General features: G+C 41.3%; 1 protein-coding gene across 1 annotated transcript; it reads left to right on the forward strand.

The window, feature by feature from the left end:
- Positions 1–418: 418 nt before the first annotated feature.
- Positions 419–14,484, forward strand: NSRP1 (nuclear speckle splicing regulatory protein 1). The gene is made up of 7 exons (XM_061470182.1): positions 419–685; positions 1,799–1,886; positions 8,767–8,823; positions 9,316–9,447; positions 10,382–10,589; positions 11,175–11,283; positions 12,792–14,484. The coding sequence occupies exons 1-7, from the start codon at positions 666–668 to the stop codon at positions 13,885–13,887; spliced, it is 1,710 nt and encodes a 569-aa protein (XP_061326166.1). The 5' UTR covers positions 419–665; the 3' UTR covers positions 13,888–14,484.
- The last annotated feature ends 1,751 nt before the right edge of the window (positions 14,485–16,235 follow it).

Below are 16,235 nucleotides of genomic sequence, written 5' to 3' on the forward strand. Positions count from 1 at the left end.
ATCAGCATTTTGTGAAGTTATTCTGAACGCGCTACACTTTCAATGCAGCAAAAAAAAAAAAAGCTTTCTCATTGGGATAAAGCCGGACATTACACCAACTGCGCTGTCAGCAGCAAGATTTCATCTTTCCAATATCGCTTGTTTTGGCCGAATCACTTCTTTTTTAATCAAATTTGGGAAATTAAACTGCTCTTTTTTAATGCACCCGGCAACAAGCGACGTGTGCCGGCAGGTGATGCCTGACGGGGGCACGCTCGCTCTTCTTCCCGCTGGGTTCGGCTGCGCTCGGTTCGGGTCCTTTCGTTTCGGTCCGGCTCGGCTCGTTTCGGCTCGGCTCGTTTCAGCTCGGCTGGGTTCGGCCGACCTCGGCTACTTTCGGCTCGTTTCGGCCCATCTCGGCTCCCCTCAGGGCGGCGCGGGCCACCCCCACCAGTCCTTCCCGTACCGGCACTTTCGCCACCAGGCAACGAGCCGTTAAAAAACTCGCTCCCTCCGCCAGCCCCCTCCCGCCCGTTCTCCGCTCCCCTTCTGAAGCTGGAGCGGGACCAGGACCGGGAGCGGGACCGAGACTCGAGGCGGAGGGATCCTCCGGGGTGGGTTTTTGTCGCGAGGAATCTGCGGCCGCGGAACAACCGGCGGCTTTGCGCGGCGACGGCCGGGACAAGATGGCGGCGCTAAGCAAGCAGTGAGTGTCGGTGGCGCCGGGGCCTTCGGTGCGGAGGGTCCGACCGGGCTCTGCTCCGCGGGGCAGCGGATGGGAGGGAAGGTCCCCGGGGCCGCCGTGAGAGCGGGCGCAAGCAGGGTCCTGTCTCGGGCCTGGGAGAGCTTTTAACAGGCCCCCCGGCCCGGGCCGCAGCAGCGGGGCTCGTTGCGTTGGCCTGAGTTTAAACCTGTGTTTATTAAAAACAAACAAACCCCACATCGGTGGGGAGTGGCGGAGGTGCTGCCGTGTTTTCGGGGGGAGTTTTCACTCTTGGGAAGTAAAATCTCCTCAGGATACCTCCCCCTTCAGCCTGCCGCCGCCAGGCCCCCAGTAGTGGCGGTTGAGGGGCAGCGGCCCCCGGTTGCTCCTCGGCTCCCCGCAGCCGGTTAGAGTGAGCTGCTGGGGCGGATTCGGAGCACACGGAAGGAAACAATTTGTCACAGTGGTGATGTGATATCTGCGGCATCGTGCAGTTCCCCAGCTACACGTTATGATAAACAAGTTACCCAGTGACGGACTGGGGGAAAGCAGGTTGGGGGAAATCCCTCCCTTAGAGATTGCTCATTGCCAAAAACAGTGTCTCTGACAGAACGTCTCTCAGAGGTTGGCTCTGCCAGCAGAAGAGTTCTGTCTGTGTCATTAAGCTCTGCATGACATCATCTGGCAGTAAATCGTGTCTTTTCCCATAGTGGTGTATGTGGGTTGGTGCTTTACATTCTCATGCAAAATAGGTGAGCTTACTGCGCACAGAATGGTGTCTAATGTAGACTAAGACTGAACCTCTGCAGGTGAAACAGTAATTTCTTAATTCCAAAATCACTTGGAAAACTCTGAACATGAGGGATTTATGGCCTCATTTAGGAGTTCCATTGCATCCCAAATCTTTGCATGGAAAAAGTCAGCAATACCTATGGGAGAATCTGCAGGCACATGGCAAGGCTGAGCACACTGCTGATGATGCTGCTCCACACCTCATACATTACACTGATGCTGGTCTTTTGTTTCTAAAATTGGAAATGGTGGACTTTCGGTTTGGAATGTGCTGTATTTTTTTATCAGTAACGTGAAAGGGTGACTTTTATTCTTTTTCTCTAGATATGGGCTCATTATGCCCAAAAAAACGCCACAGAAAAATCTCGTTTCAAAGAAACTCTCAGTGTTTGCAGATGACTCTGATGATGAGGTGAGTTCAACAGTTTTATGAGGAATTTTTCCCCGTATTCTTCACATTAATTGTTTACAACCATTAATGACTGCATGAGCTTGTCCTGGTGTCACTGAGATCTGTGTTGCCATTTAGGTGTGAAATAGGATCTGTGTGTTCTTTAGTGTGAGTTAGGTGAAGCCATGGTTGGTAACCGTGGTAACCAAAGTTGGTTACTTTCTGCCAGCTCTTCCAAAAACTCATCACCTGTAGCAGCCTGTTTGTAAGAGTTAATAGTAGCTTGTAAAGAAACTTGTTGGCCATCACTGGGAAACCTGCTTGCAAATAAAGACCAGTAACAATCAACATTCCTTTCTTGAGTATTAACTTTAAAGTGCAGTAAAGCATATTTTATCCTTTAGCTCATTCAATGCAGATTTCATACAAGTGGTTTATGATGTTTAGACTCATGGGTGTGTATGAGTGTATCACATGAAGTTGATAGTGTTCTTTGCTATAGTCTCCTTCAATGGTTTTATATTTTTTAAGTATTACCTTCAAAATCTTTGCTTTCAACGTGCCCCAGTAGCAGTTGCTGTAAGCTTTAAAAGTTACACCCCTGGATATAGTGCTATGAATATGGGGAGCATCAAGAACTGGCATGGTACATAGACTGCTTGGGATACCTTACAGAAACCCAACTCCTAAACCAGACTTTCTGAAGGAATTAGAGCCAGTAGCTTCATAGTTTACAGGTAAAGAACAGGAACTCAAAATCATGGAGATGAACATGAATGGAGCTTTCTGGACATAATGTTGCAATATACTGGATTTTATTGATCTGGAATTACTTGTGATAATTTAATCGGAATGTCATTGTGTGTATATTTAGCTTTTTTTCCTACAAAACTCAGAGAATAAACTTCACCTATACCCATAGCCTAGAATTTTAACGTTTAAGAAGTTGTAATTTAGAATCAGTTGAAGTTTGGCAATGGAATCTGTTACAAAAATACTCTTGCTGCTGTAGAGCTTCACTCAATGCTTTTTAGTGTGGTTGAAAACCCAGTGCTAATAAAGCATCAGATAATCCTCGTCAGTTTCTGATTCATTATCAAAACATTTCTTTTAAATATGCTTTGAGTTTTTTGTTTTTTCTTATGAACTCTCAGTTGTTCTTCATATGTCACAGAAAGCCTGAATCTACCACTTCCCAGCCTCTGTGTACCTGGTTCACTTACAGAAATGAGAATGCTGCTGTTGAAGGTGTATGAGCTCTCTTTGTACAGGCATGAAAGGGGTGAGAGCCTTCCTAGTGGCACCTGCTCAACATGGAACTGACTCAGTGCAGCTTATAGGACCACAGGAGGCAGAGAGGGCAGGAACATGTCTTAAATCCCATCTCACGCTGCTGCTGTCCTTTGCACTCTGTGAAGGTGTGTCCTTCCTTGATCTCCTAGCTGGCTCCATGGTGCTGCAGAGAGGCTTTCCTTTCAGATGGAGATGGCAGTGTCCATGGAGATCCACTGTCCCCATGGCAAGAGCACTTTCCTGGTCAGTTTAGTCCCTGTCAGTTTGGGATTTGGTGTCTTTTTCTACATTAAGGGTCTAACCCCACATTTTCCATATCCCAAGAATGAGCATGATTTAATCCACTGCCAGCATTACACAGTAGGACTGGGAACCATCTTGAGTATAGAACACTTTTTAACTTCTCCATTTCCTCTTAATATCTAAACGTTAAAGTAAAATAATACATAGAGTTCTAATAATAATAGTGCATGATGCTGTCTACTTTTAGCTTAACAGATCAAGTATCCTCTCAGCAAGGCTGACAGATTCACTGAGAGTCTGTTACAAAGACTCTTAAAAGTTGTCATGCTCATCACTATGGTACATACCCAGCAAAAAGTAATAATCTCATAACTGCCTTTATCAGAGAAGATCATTTATATTTTTTTTAAAGCTAAATTACTTTATTAGTTCAGTAATCATTTCAGAGCTTTTCAAGATAAGGAGCAGCGTTTGGGAGGGGTTTCATTTCCTGTCTGCTGCCTTATCAGCCAGAACTACATCTCAAATGTCTGGAGATTATGTATTTTTAACTGAACTCTAATAAAGTTTGTGCTGGGAAATCTGCACACCTCACTTGGTCTGTGATCATACAGGAGATACCAAACTTTTGCTCTCTGTTTTTAAATGTTACTATGCATATTTCAGTAAGATTTTGCCTGTGCTCTTGCTGAAGGAATTTGAAAGGTGGGTTTTTTTCTGTGGCTAAGTACATTAATGGATGTTAGTTGCTGATGAAGATGATCTTTGGGTTAGTTCATAAGGAGCAGAACAGCTGGGTGGAAGTTTTCTCCAAGTACAGTGTTGACTGGGAAAAAGCAATCCAGGAGGTTACAGGTGCTTTTAGTCATTGGAGTTGTGAATTATTTGCCTTCATAATGAGGAGTTTTCGCTATCTTTAAAAACTGGGGGGAAGGTTTTTACCCCTGGGAAAGCCTGTTGTAGAGAGCAGGTGTTACAGCAGCAGTCTAGGATGCATTAAAAATAGGTTTCCTTTCTGGCTTAGTATTATTTGTGATACATCCATTTTCTCCAAAGATGCTATTCCTTTATTCATGCATTGTGTTTTCAGAGATGGCTTGTGAGTATTCCCAGTGCACTCTTGCATGTTCTGGTTTATCTTTGGAATTCAGCTGAAAATATCTCTGTGGTATAGTAGATAAAGGTTCTGGTTTTTGGTTGTATCAGAATCACCCAACATACATTCCTGCACCTCACCAGCCTTACAGAACTGGTTTGTTGCTCAGAATGTAAAGTGTAGCTGTAAAAATAACTGTATTTAGACCACAGTAGGTGGTATATTCAAGAGAGAGAGAGTGGAGTCAGTATGGATAGTTCTTTTTCAGACATAAATGAAGTCTTTAAGCAGGCACAAAGGAAGAAACTGAGGACAAGCAGAAGACTATATTCTGTTGTAGAGTCACTTTGCAAAAGATATAGAATGACTTAAAGTAAAATTGGCAAAGTGATGAGTACTGGTGATGACGAGAGTTTATGCAACAGTTTTCATGCAAAGTAAGTAGACTGAAGGGGCTCTTAGGTTACTGAGAGGAAGGAAGTGAAGAGAAGGAACTGAAGAGGATGTAGGTAAAATCAAGAAAATTCAGAGAAAGTAACGTAGTATTTCTCATAATATGAGCAACACAGTGTATTATGGAATTACCAAGTAACTGGTTTGATCTAAACAAAAGGAAGTCGGGGATTTCTCCACACAATGTATAATTAAGTTGTGGAGCTCATTGCCGCAGGATATTGTGGCATGGCCAAAAAGATAAATGGGTTCACTTATGGATTAGCCAAAGCAAGGGGTGCTCTTGGTGGCAAACAATGGTCCAGGTGCATCCTCCAGTGCAGGAAGTCCCTCACCTCCTGGTTTCTGGAACCTAGGAGGGAATGTCGAGGAAAGCTAATTCTGTATGTGAGTTGTTTATGTTCTTTCTCTTAATCTTCTGCTAGTAGCCATGACTCGTATGATGTCTGAATTGAGAGGGATCTGTTGCCTGACTTGATAGTATTTTTTCCCCTTGAAGCTCTGAGTCTTGTGTATGTTCAGGGATCATCTCTGCGGTCTGTAGTTGGGTAATCCAGGTCTCTCTGAGGGCAACCTTAACGATTCAATGCTAAGTACATATACATGGGAGTGTAAGTGGCTCATTTTGAAATGTTTGGATACCAAAGAGTCATGAATCCAAAGATCATAGCCTGAGATTTCTTACCTGATGTGAGAAGCATGAATTGAGCAGAGTCAGATCTCAGCCTTTCCAATATACAGCCACGCAGGGCCCCAAACTTGGGCAAGATCCATAGAAATCTGTGCTTGAGCTCCTGAGTGCTCTGTACAGTCACGAGAGATGCAGGTACTGCTGAGGCACAACTCACTTCATGCTAAAGTGAACACCTAAAATTAGGGAGGTGAATTTTGCTTTGAAAGTGCTTTGCTGTTTGTGAGCTGGTTGACTGTCCCTTCACTTGGTGATCAAGCAGAGCTCCTGATTATCCTGGTGCTGCTCTTTGGTCAAGTATTTTTCTGCCCAGCTTAAACTAGATGGTTGTAGTGAGAGATTAAAATCAAACTACATCTAATCTGCCTGACGTCACTGAAGCATGTAATTTCCCTTTCAAATGTATTTCAGTTTAAACAATGGTAATTTATTTTGTGTGCCTACTGCAAAGCAGCATGTAGGGAGTTCAAAAGGGCAAAGCCCTCTCATGGGTCTTTCATAACAGGTTATATTAGAGCAGAATTGTCTTCTGGTTTTAGAAAAGGATTGGAATGATGTCTTATATTGTCTATCAGTAAGTACCATGCCTGGAGTTTTGGTAACAACCACAAATGCTTTTCCCTTGGAGGCAGGATATGCAGCTAATACAAGATGCTCCATTATTAATAGCTACTGTGTCACAATTTGTTGGTCTTCTTGTGACAGTAGGGAAGAAGAAGTTGGGCATCTCACATGTACTTTGAGAGCATCTATTAAAATAAAGAAATGGGAGCAAACAATGAGCTATTTAGTAGATTGGGGTAATTTATTATTTCTTCTATTATTTTTTTTTAACCCTAGGAGGGGTAGACGAGAGAATCTCATACATAAGAGCTTCTTGATTTGCATGGATTCTGTGTCATTTCACAGGATGGGGTTAAAACATTTTCTCCTTCCAGAAAATACTAAACTCTAAGCTTTGTGCTTCAGAAGAATAGCTTGACTGCAAGGAAAGGGTATGAGACAGATTGCTGAGCTTATAGGGCTTTTAATAAATGGGCAGTTGATAAGTAAAAACAATACAAAAGAACGGGAAGTTCTCATCTGTCAGAGCTTGTGGCACAGCCGGAAATTGTTCACCATAAACCATGAGGGAAAGTGTTTGTTTTCTGTAAACTTACTGCCACTCTAGACAAACAAATGGCAGGTGGAGCTCTTTACAATGATGTGTACTATCAAGAGGATTATGTATTACTTTTGTGTTCATGTAATCTTTGCAGATCAGCAAGTTCATTTCATGTAGGCAGAGGAAGAAAACATTCTAAGCAGCATTTCAAACATTTTGGTGGGATAAAACTGCTTCTGTAAATACAGCTCCTGAATCTGTTTCATCTTCTACTGAGCCATTGCTTTCTGCGCTAATGCAGGGAAGATGCCTTAATGTTCAGGCACCTTTCTGTAAAACCAGCGTAAGAGTCTGATAAAGGAAGTCTTCAGTGCTGACCCTTAATATGTGAAGTAGAGGATCAGCGCCTTTCCCAAGGGCCACAAGGAAGTTTAGGTCTTCTGTGTGGCATTGGTATATGTTCCACTGCCAGTTTAAAGCAGCTGTTTATATGAAGAAGTTCATACAGACTCATTTATAGCATTTTGAAAAGACAGCAGATGACCTAAAAATTAAGTACAGTATTTAAAATATTCTACAACATTAGCTTTTCAGTCTTGAAAGCCAGAGGTGAACAGATCCTTTTACGTTGTTTTAAACTGAATAAACTGCTATCTACTTCCCCCAGTCAACCAACCAACCAGCTACATAAATAAATAGGAGACTAAATCTGATACTAATCCAAATAAGCAGCAAGCTGCAGTGTACAGGGTGTAGCCTCTGATCCCACAGCAGACTCTCGAGTGTGTTGCTAATGTCTTACAAGCTCAGGTTCCAAAAGCCTGAAGTCTGTCTGCTCCCTTCACCTGGTTACCTGCAGGTGGGTGGGAGAGGGAGGCTGCTTTTGGTGGGAGCCTAACTGAACCATGGAGGGCTTTTCTTCCATGAAAGTGCACATCACACTTTCCCTTTATTCCTGTAGTTTAAGCGCAAGGTTTAACATTTGGGAAGTGGAGATGGAGTTTATCCAAGTCTGCATGTAGCAGCTTTGTAGGTTTGAGATACTTAATTACATAAACAAGGTTACATGTCCTGTCAGTTGTAGTGAATCTGTTAAATAAACAGTATCATCTATTGGTTGAGGAAAGATAAATACACAGCTTAGTTCAACACTAAAAGACAAAACTAAATAAAATGCAAAGCTGCCTTTAAAAGACAGTATGATTAGAAAACATATTTTCAGTAGTGGACATGGTTTTTCTTAGGGAAGATCAGTACTGCTGTTTGCGAGCATATTCATCTTGAAAAATGAAACGTGAACATTTGAAGTACATGCTGTCCATAGCAGCAGTATTCTTCTTTCTAAAAATACAGAACTAATGATACAGATCAATCCTGTAGTAAATGCCAAATCTTTCAGTTGTTTTTTACTATGAGCACAGTTTTTTCATGTGCTTGTATGAATGTCTGCTCATGACTGCTACATCTCTGAGCGCATGTACACGCTGGAGGAAGAGTATGTATATTCTGAGCACTACCTATGTATTTCACAGGCTCTTGGAAAGATAATGACAATGTGTATCTTCTCAGCCACCTTAATTACCTCTCAGCATGATCCCTGCAGGCTCACCCTTACCATAGTGGAGGGGTGTATCTTCTCCACTGTTCTTTTGGCAGTGGTTGGAGGAGGGCATTGCAACTGAAGAGTTTTCACAGACCTCCTATGTCTCTGAGCAGTTCTTGGACAGAGATCACTTGCTTTTTGAAATGACATGCCGCTTTATGCAGCTTTTGAGGTGCACGCCATTGAAATAGTGTTCTTAAACTCATCATTTTCATATATATGCTGAGGTACTGAGATTCTTTGCTCGTGGAAAAGGCTGATTCATTGTATGCTTGGGAAGGAACTTCTAGCTTTTCTTCCTACAGAAAAATTCTACTGAAATGAGAGACTGACTTAATGGAACGGGATTGTTACACAGTTGTTTGTTAGGAGCTGTGTCAATGTAATTGATTTCATTTTTGCAATGTTTCCTTATAGCCATCTGTGGGTGAAAGCCTTCAGAAAGAAGCACTGAAAAAACAAGCAATGAAACAGGTAAGATGTGGTGGCAGATTAAGAAATTACAGCATCTATTTCCTTTAATTAAATGGCTGCAGAAACAGATTTGTATCATTGCAGTGTTACAGTTACCCTTTAAACCAATTCCATATACACTTATGATTTTGTGCATTGCTCTTTTTAGCACAAGACTTGATCTGAAGTTCTCAGGGCCTTTCCTCTAGCATGGAAATCTATCAGGTTTCTGGGCAAGGTTGGTCATTTTGAAACTCTTCTGGCTGGGATCAGAGCAGCTGAAGAAGAGCCCGATGAAAGCTGCATGAGTGAGGCTTACAGAACTGGCCATAATGTAAAATACAGTGAATTTTCTGTTTCCTCAAAGCAAGCAGTTAAATAGACGAGGTGTTGAAGTTTGTTTTGTGGTGTAGAGTGCATTGGTTATTTTAGAATTTCTCAAAAGCTTTGAAAATTGTAGAAATGTCATGCTTAATTTTTGGGTATCTTTTCATCCTCTTTCCTTTCTTTTAGACTAAATTGGAGATTCAGAAGGCTTTGGAGGAAGATGCTACAGTGTACGAATATGACAGTATTTATGATGAAATGCAGCAGCAGAAGAAAGAAAGTAATGCCAGAGTGTTATCTGGAAGAGATGACAAAAAGGTTGATACCTGAAAGTGTGTGATGTCTGTCTGAGCCCCGTGTGCTTGGAGTGGCTAAAATTGATTAACTTCTAAGCTTTGCCAAATGCATTTTCCCATGGGGCATGCAAGTTTTGTGCTCAAATCCCATTAAATAAGGTAGTAATTGGCAAGAATTTTGGCGAAACTGTTAGTTTGTTGAGTACTTTGGAGTCCTCATCCAGTGGTATTCCAGAGGGTGGCTCACTACAAGTTTCCCATGCACTTTATGATGTACGTACAGTGTGTCTGTGTATTTCTGAAGAGAATGTTACAGTGGGATAATAGGATTAGAGGCAATGGGCCCTGTAACAATACTGCTTATGATAATAGAGACTCTTGTTATTAAGCCAATGAACATAAATTGTCCTTCCTCACACACTGCTGGGCTTCCCGGAGGACTGTCAGGAGACAAAAGTAATTAATTTCCATTGGTGAGATGTGAGCCGGTTTCCACAGCCCAATGGCTTGTTTGAAAGCATTGTTGAATTATCCTGACAAGTGATACTTTCATTGTTACTTACTCTGTTTAATTTGAAAGCTCTTGTCAGGTTTTGTGGGTAGAAAGGGAAGCTTCCCACTCCTTTACAAGCAATAGAAAGGCAAAACTATTGTAAGGCAGAAGACAGGGGTGAGAAATCAAAAACCACTCACACTCAAGAGTAAAAATTATCTTAGTCAAAGATGGGCTGAATGTTTTGGTTGAATACAGCATGGAAGCATGGGTGTTTGTGATCTGAAAGAGAATGCCAGTTTATTTCAGATAGCTGCCAAACAGTGGACAATATGTTAGAGTAGCTGCTGTTAGTTTTTATTCTCTTACCAACTTTCAGCTTCTCTCCATCAATCCCAATGTATATCTTCTCAGCCACCTTAATTACCTCTTATCATGATCCCTTTTTTCTCTTCTATTTTAGCCCAAATACATCCAAAATATCCTCAAAGCAGCTGAGATTAGAAAGAAGGAGCAAGAAAAAAGAATGGAAAGAAAAATACAGAAAGAGCGTGAAATGGAAGGGGGAGAGTTTGATCACAAAGAGGCTTTCGTGACCTCAGCCTATAAGAAGAAGCTGCAAGAAAGGGCTGAGGAGGAGGAAAGAGAAAGAAGAGAAGCAGCTCTCGAGGGTGAGATTCACACTGAAATAATTGCCCTTTAAAATAAATATGTTAGTACAGCCTTGACATGATTTACAACATTGTTATGTGGGCTCTCTGTGAGGCTTGAGATAATTAAAATCAAAAAGGTCCAGGTGGCAGATACTGAATCAGATCCTTCTTTGTTATTTTCCTTTGTATGTTACTAAAGGAACAGAGGAAGCTCCTCTCTGTGTCAGTGTTATTTGTGTTGCTGCTTTTTATTTTTGAGGAAGAGTCACTTGTTGAAGGAAGTCTCTAAGCCCGGGGTACAATGAGGCTTACACTCCTTACTTCAGACGTTTTGTAGTGTCCCATGAACGGGTGTTGTAAAGAATAGGATATGGGGTCATGAGATAAATCAGGCTGGAGTGGCTCTCAGAAGTTCATCTGTTACAGCCTCTTGCTCAAAGCTTGGTCTGCTGTAAGGTTACTCTGAGCTTTTTCCACTCTGGACTTGAAAACCTCCAGGCTGGAGACTGCAGACTTGGTGGTGTCTACCAACTGTGAGTTGTAGTATTTGTACTGATAAGTATTTGTGGCATGGTAAATCCAACCTCACTTTCTTTCTCACAGCATACCTGGATGTGACCAAACAGAAGGATCTCAGTGGATTTTACAGACATCTTTTAAACCAGAGAGTGGGGGAAGAAGAGATGCCTAAATGCAGCTTCCGTGAAGCCAGGTAGGATGCCATTCTGGAAGGCTTTCCAATATAAACCAGCTTCTGGCTGTTTCTGATTCCAGACTCACTGGACCACTGTAAGAATCAGAGAGTACTAAACATTGTAGGGTAAAGTGATTCCTTTACACAGCTGATTAATTTAATTATGTGGAAAATGTCTAATAATCATAAGTGTAATAGTCTGTAAGACAGAACCAAGCAGGACAGGAATGCCATTTAAAAAGTATCAAGAGGACAGTCATACATGTAATACCACTTGGTATTATTCCAGCCTATATATTCCAACCTTTATTTACTTTGGTTCACATATTTGACAATATGCAGTAGGTTCCATATTTTGAATTATGAGGGAGACAAAAGATAAAACAACAAGCACAAGAGGACAGGAAATGATGTTGTGATATAAATTGCCTGAAAAGAATGTGAGTCTCTGACTTCATACTTACTCCACATTTATGGGTTCATAAAGACTAAATTGATTGAGTGCTGGTGCTGTGGTAAAAGGAAATTAACCAAATGTGTAGGAAATCCAGTGGGAGTGCTTTAAGATCTTAATATATGTACATTCCAAAGCAAAGTAATGAGATGAGGCTGAATTACTTACATAGCTGAGGTGGTGAAATTCTGCCCTGTGGAATGATGAAGGGGGTATGTTTCTTATGTGCAACAACTGTTCATTTGAAACAATTCAGGTTAAACCTCTCTTAAGATAGGCTTTAAACCTGGATATCGCAAGCTAAATGCTTGCCATCTCAAAGAAAATGCAGCACACATCAGATGCTCGATCTAAATAGATGGTGTGCTGATTCACAAGAATTTACCATGGACTGTTACTAGAGCTGTATGATTAAAGAGAAGAGACTCATGGCTCCTGTGATTGAGCACGTATTTCCTTATCAGTCAGCAAAGAATGACAAAGCACAACCTTTCTGCCTACTGCCCAGACTGGTCCTCCATGGATCGGCTTTTTGTGCTTAAGAATCTATGAGCTCTGAAAAGATAGTCATTTCTATCTAGACTCAAGGGCAAGATCTTCAGAAATACTGGATTATAAAAGATCTACTACTAATGGAAGCTGCTTCTTACCTCTGTCAGCAGAACACGCAACAACAAAACATACAACAACACAGCATACAGCCTGCTGCTCATCTGGATAATTATTTGAAGTGAAAAGGAATAAGCACATAGGAAAAAGTGTGTAGCTTGCCACACAACTCCCATATGAATACAAATCTGTCTTTTTGCTTAGGTGGAGGCTACAGATACTTAACCATAGTCATTCTTGTAGATAAATTAATCCGCTCACGTTCACCAATGAACCAGATACAGATGTGTAGCAGAAATCCTCTGCGCTGGATTCCTGGAACCTGAGCCACAGATAGATTTGCTTTCCTAGACTTCAGCAGCATCTTTTGCTTAAGCCCTGACCAGAAGTCAGTTTGTGGAAGAGGCTGAGATTTCAGGCTGTGTAATGTTGTTTGTTTTCTTTTTTAACATAAAAAATGTAGGATAAAGGAAGAAAAACCTGACAGTTGTTACGATGAATCCAGCCAAAGGAACAAAGGCTCATATGAAAAACAAAGACCGAAGCCCTCTGCTAAGAAAGAGAATAATCCAGATGCTGATACTGACTTAGAAACTGATAGTAGTGATGATGATAAGAGACATAAAAATAGTAAAGTGAATTTGAAAAAGAAGAAAAAGAGGGAGAGCTCTGTGAGCAGTGAAGAGGAGGTTAAACATCACAAGAACCAGAGACATTCCATGTCACCGAGTGCATCCAGTGTGGAGGAAGAGCCACCCTCAAAAGCCCAAACAAATCATCTTACAAGGAGGGGAGAGAGCAGACCAAGTAGAAGGGGAAATGATGAACAGTACAGGGAAAAAGATCACGAGAGAAGTAGGACCTATGAAAAGGATCACCAAAGGGATAAGGAAGAGCGACATAGATATGGGGATCATATTAATAAAGATAACTACAGGAGGAGGGAAGAGCAGGATGATAAACAAAGAGGGAAGGAAAGAAGAGAGAGGGAGGGACACAGCAGAGAATGGAGGAAAGGAAAGGAGAGAGATGAGAAGGGCTCAGAAAAGGAACGAGAGAAAGAAAGAATAACAAAGGAGAGAGATGAGAAGGGCTCAGAAAAGGAACGAGAAAAAGAAAGAATAAGAAATGGTAAAGATAGATATAATGACAGAGAGAAGGAGAGAGGAGAGAAATATAGAGAAAAGGAAGATCATGTGAAGGACAGGAGAGAGAAATACGGTAATGATGAAAAGAAATACAGAGAGAGGAGGGGAAGTAGTTCTACACCTTTAGAAAAAGATGGAGAGACTCATCAGGAAAAAGAGAGAAAGGGAAGAGAGAGGGAGGTGGATGAGAAGGGAAGATCCAGCTCTGAAATGTCATCTGAGCAGAAACGTAAAGCTGGAGAAGAAGGGGATAAAGAGGAGAAAGAACAAGCACAGAAACCAGCTGAGAGCATGAGCAAATTTGCCAAACGGAGCAATGAGGAGACAGTCATGTCAGCAAGGGACCGGTACTTGGCGAGGCAGATGGCACGTGTCAGTGCCAAATCTTACATCGAGAAGGAAGAAGATTAACATCCCTTGGTGGACAAAAACACTTGGTCTGTCAACCAGAAGGAAAAGTCACTGCTGCATGGACTCCTGTACAGAGGTAAAAGTGTGTCCTAGTTATTTATTCCTGGCTTTCATCTAAGAAACTGTATGCTGTAAGAGAGGAACAACTCTTGAAATGGGCTCATGGATCACTTGAAAAACAGCCTTAGTGTCTTTATACAGTTGAAATATTAAATTGGGTTGACTCCATCCACCATGGCCTTCAGCACCCAGCCCATAAGATTCTGGGCACTTGAAGTTTCTGGGACAGACCTAGGAGTGTTAAAAAGCATGGCAGCTCCGAGCTGAAGCAGTGAGCTCTGCTGAGAGAAACGGGTTCTCTGCCCTTGGCAGGAGGCATTGTTGCCAACTGATGCTCTCAAAAGTGAGCAACAGACCTGTAAAAGTGAAGAAAAAGGCAAGAAAAACAGCCTGAATAATAATCTAGGAAACTTCTGTATGTAGTATGGTGTTTTGTAAGCTAGATGCATATTGATATATGAATTTTGTATTTATGTGTGAGCTTTGGTCTTGGGGACCTGATGTACAGAAACGAATAAAGTGTAAGATACATACTGGGTCTAATGTGTGGGTCTTCTTAATGCTTGTGTTATTTTACTGTGTCTGTGTGTGAAATAAGGTACATGAGTCTTGTGCTTGTATATGAGTTTATGTATTACAGTTGTATCTGCTTGTTTCTACTGGAAGTAATATTTTACATTTGTCAACCTGTTCAAAGGTTCATAATGAAGAATAAAGTTATCTCCAATCTCTAGCTTGGTAAGTGGGATATCTGACAGTGGTTGTAGATTTTAGAACACATTTTTAACACTTTTGATAGTAGTTGTACTTTATTGCTTTTTATGCTACAGTAAAGTGAACTTGTTCAGCCTTAGTAATGAGACAAAATGTGAGTGAAGTTAAATGCCAAGCCTGCCAGTTTACAAAGCCTTGAAATGAGTTTTATATATAAGCTCATCAAGTAACTAAGCACTTACTCCAAGTGTGGATCAGTTCAGTTTTGCTGTTCTGTCTAAACAAATGTAATTTGCTTTTGTTTCTTCTGTTGGAATAGAGTGAAAGAACTGAAGGAAATCCTCTGCTTTTTGGCAAAGAGGCCTTGTTGGGGTAGTAAACTGGACTGGATATTTTGCTGTTTGGAATAGAGTTGCGTCTTTGCTCTTTTTTCTCATAAGAGAGGCACAAGAGAAGTCTACAGATGGATTATGAATATTAAATTTATTACAATAACAGTTTACAGTACAAGGCACATACTGATGACTTAACAATTGGCTTGCAACACTTGTAACTAAACAGCTGCATAAATTAATACAGGTGCATCATGTACAAGTTGGAGGGAATACTTAGTTCTGTACAACTAAAACTCCGGTTTAATACTCTTTGCTTAAAAGGCAAATATGGTCCTAGTTTAATGGTTTCATAACTTCCTTCTTACTTCTCAGAATAAGGGGTAGGATGTTCTCATGTGATGGGTAAGTGAAGGGGAACTGAAGAGAAGGAATTGGGTGGTTTGCCTCAAGAGATTTCTAAGTGCAGCCCACTTGCTATCAACCTGCCAACTAGTTTTTGTACAAAACTGATGTTTAACATACGACTGCCTGTTGAACTACCTGGTAAATACTGGTTCCTCTAAATGTGTTCAGCTGGATATGTAAAAGGAAGGTAAAATCAATTGTAAAAATAAATCTGTTTCTCAATATACCAGCCACTGAGCTAAACAGACACTGACAAATGAACTTGTCAGCAGAAGATACAGAAAACTTGACACAGGTGTGCCATGTAACAAAAAATAAAGGGGGCTAACCTGCCTTGGAAGTTCAGCTTTTATAGAATGAAAACATGCATGCATTTAATGTTTGTGGTATTCGGGAAAAGATAAGCATTTTAAATCCACTTCTGGAGGGCTTCCTTGCTCCATTCCCATAAGCACCTCAGACTGGATTGTTCTAGTGAAAAGAGAGCAAAGATCTAACATCACCAGTGATCTTCTGGACTATTTGTTCCTAAAAATATTTCTCCTGTGTCTTTGCATGTCTGTCTTGCTCTGTTATCTCCAAGTGATTTAAAACTCTTTTACCCTCTGTCAGTACATCTGTACTCAGAGTGGTTTAGTCAACTGAGAGACCGTGCCCTGTTTTACACTGGCTGTTGCAGGACTGTATTAACATCAGGGCTTCTTGGCTGATTTTAGTCCACTAGAAAACAGTGGCATTTCTTAGGAGGTGCTAAAACCACCCAGAGAGACAATGTCTGTTGTGTATTAGTGTCTTAGAGTACAAATTAAAGATGCATCTTCAAATGCTGTTACA

Source organism: Pezoporus flaviventris, unplaced genomic scaffold (assembly GCF_033815535.1).
Source record: "Pezoporus flaviventris isolate CSIRO_AGI_PZ_B2104156 unplaced genomic scaffold, CSIRO_AGI_Pfla_v1 ptg000063l, whole genome shotgun sequence".
NCBI classification, from domain to species: domain Eukaryota; kingdom Metazoa; phylum Chordata; class Aves; order Psittaciformes; family Psittacidae; genus Pezoporus; species Pezoporus flaviventris.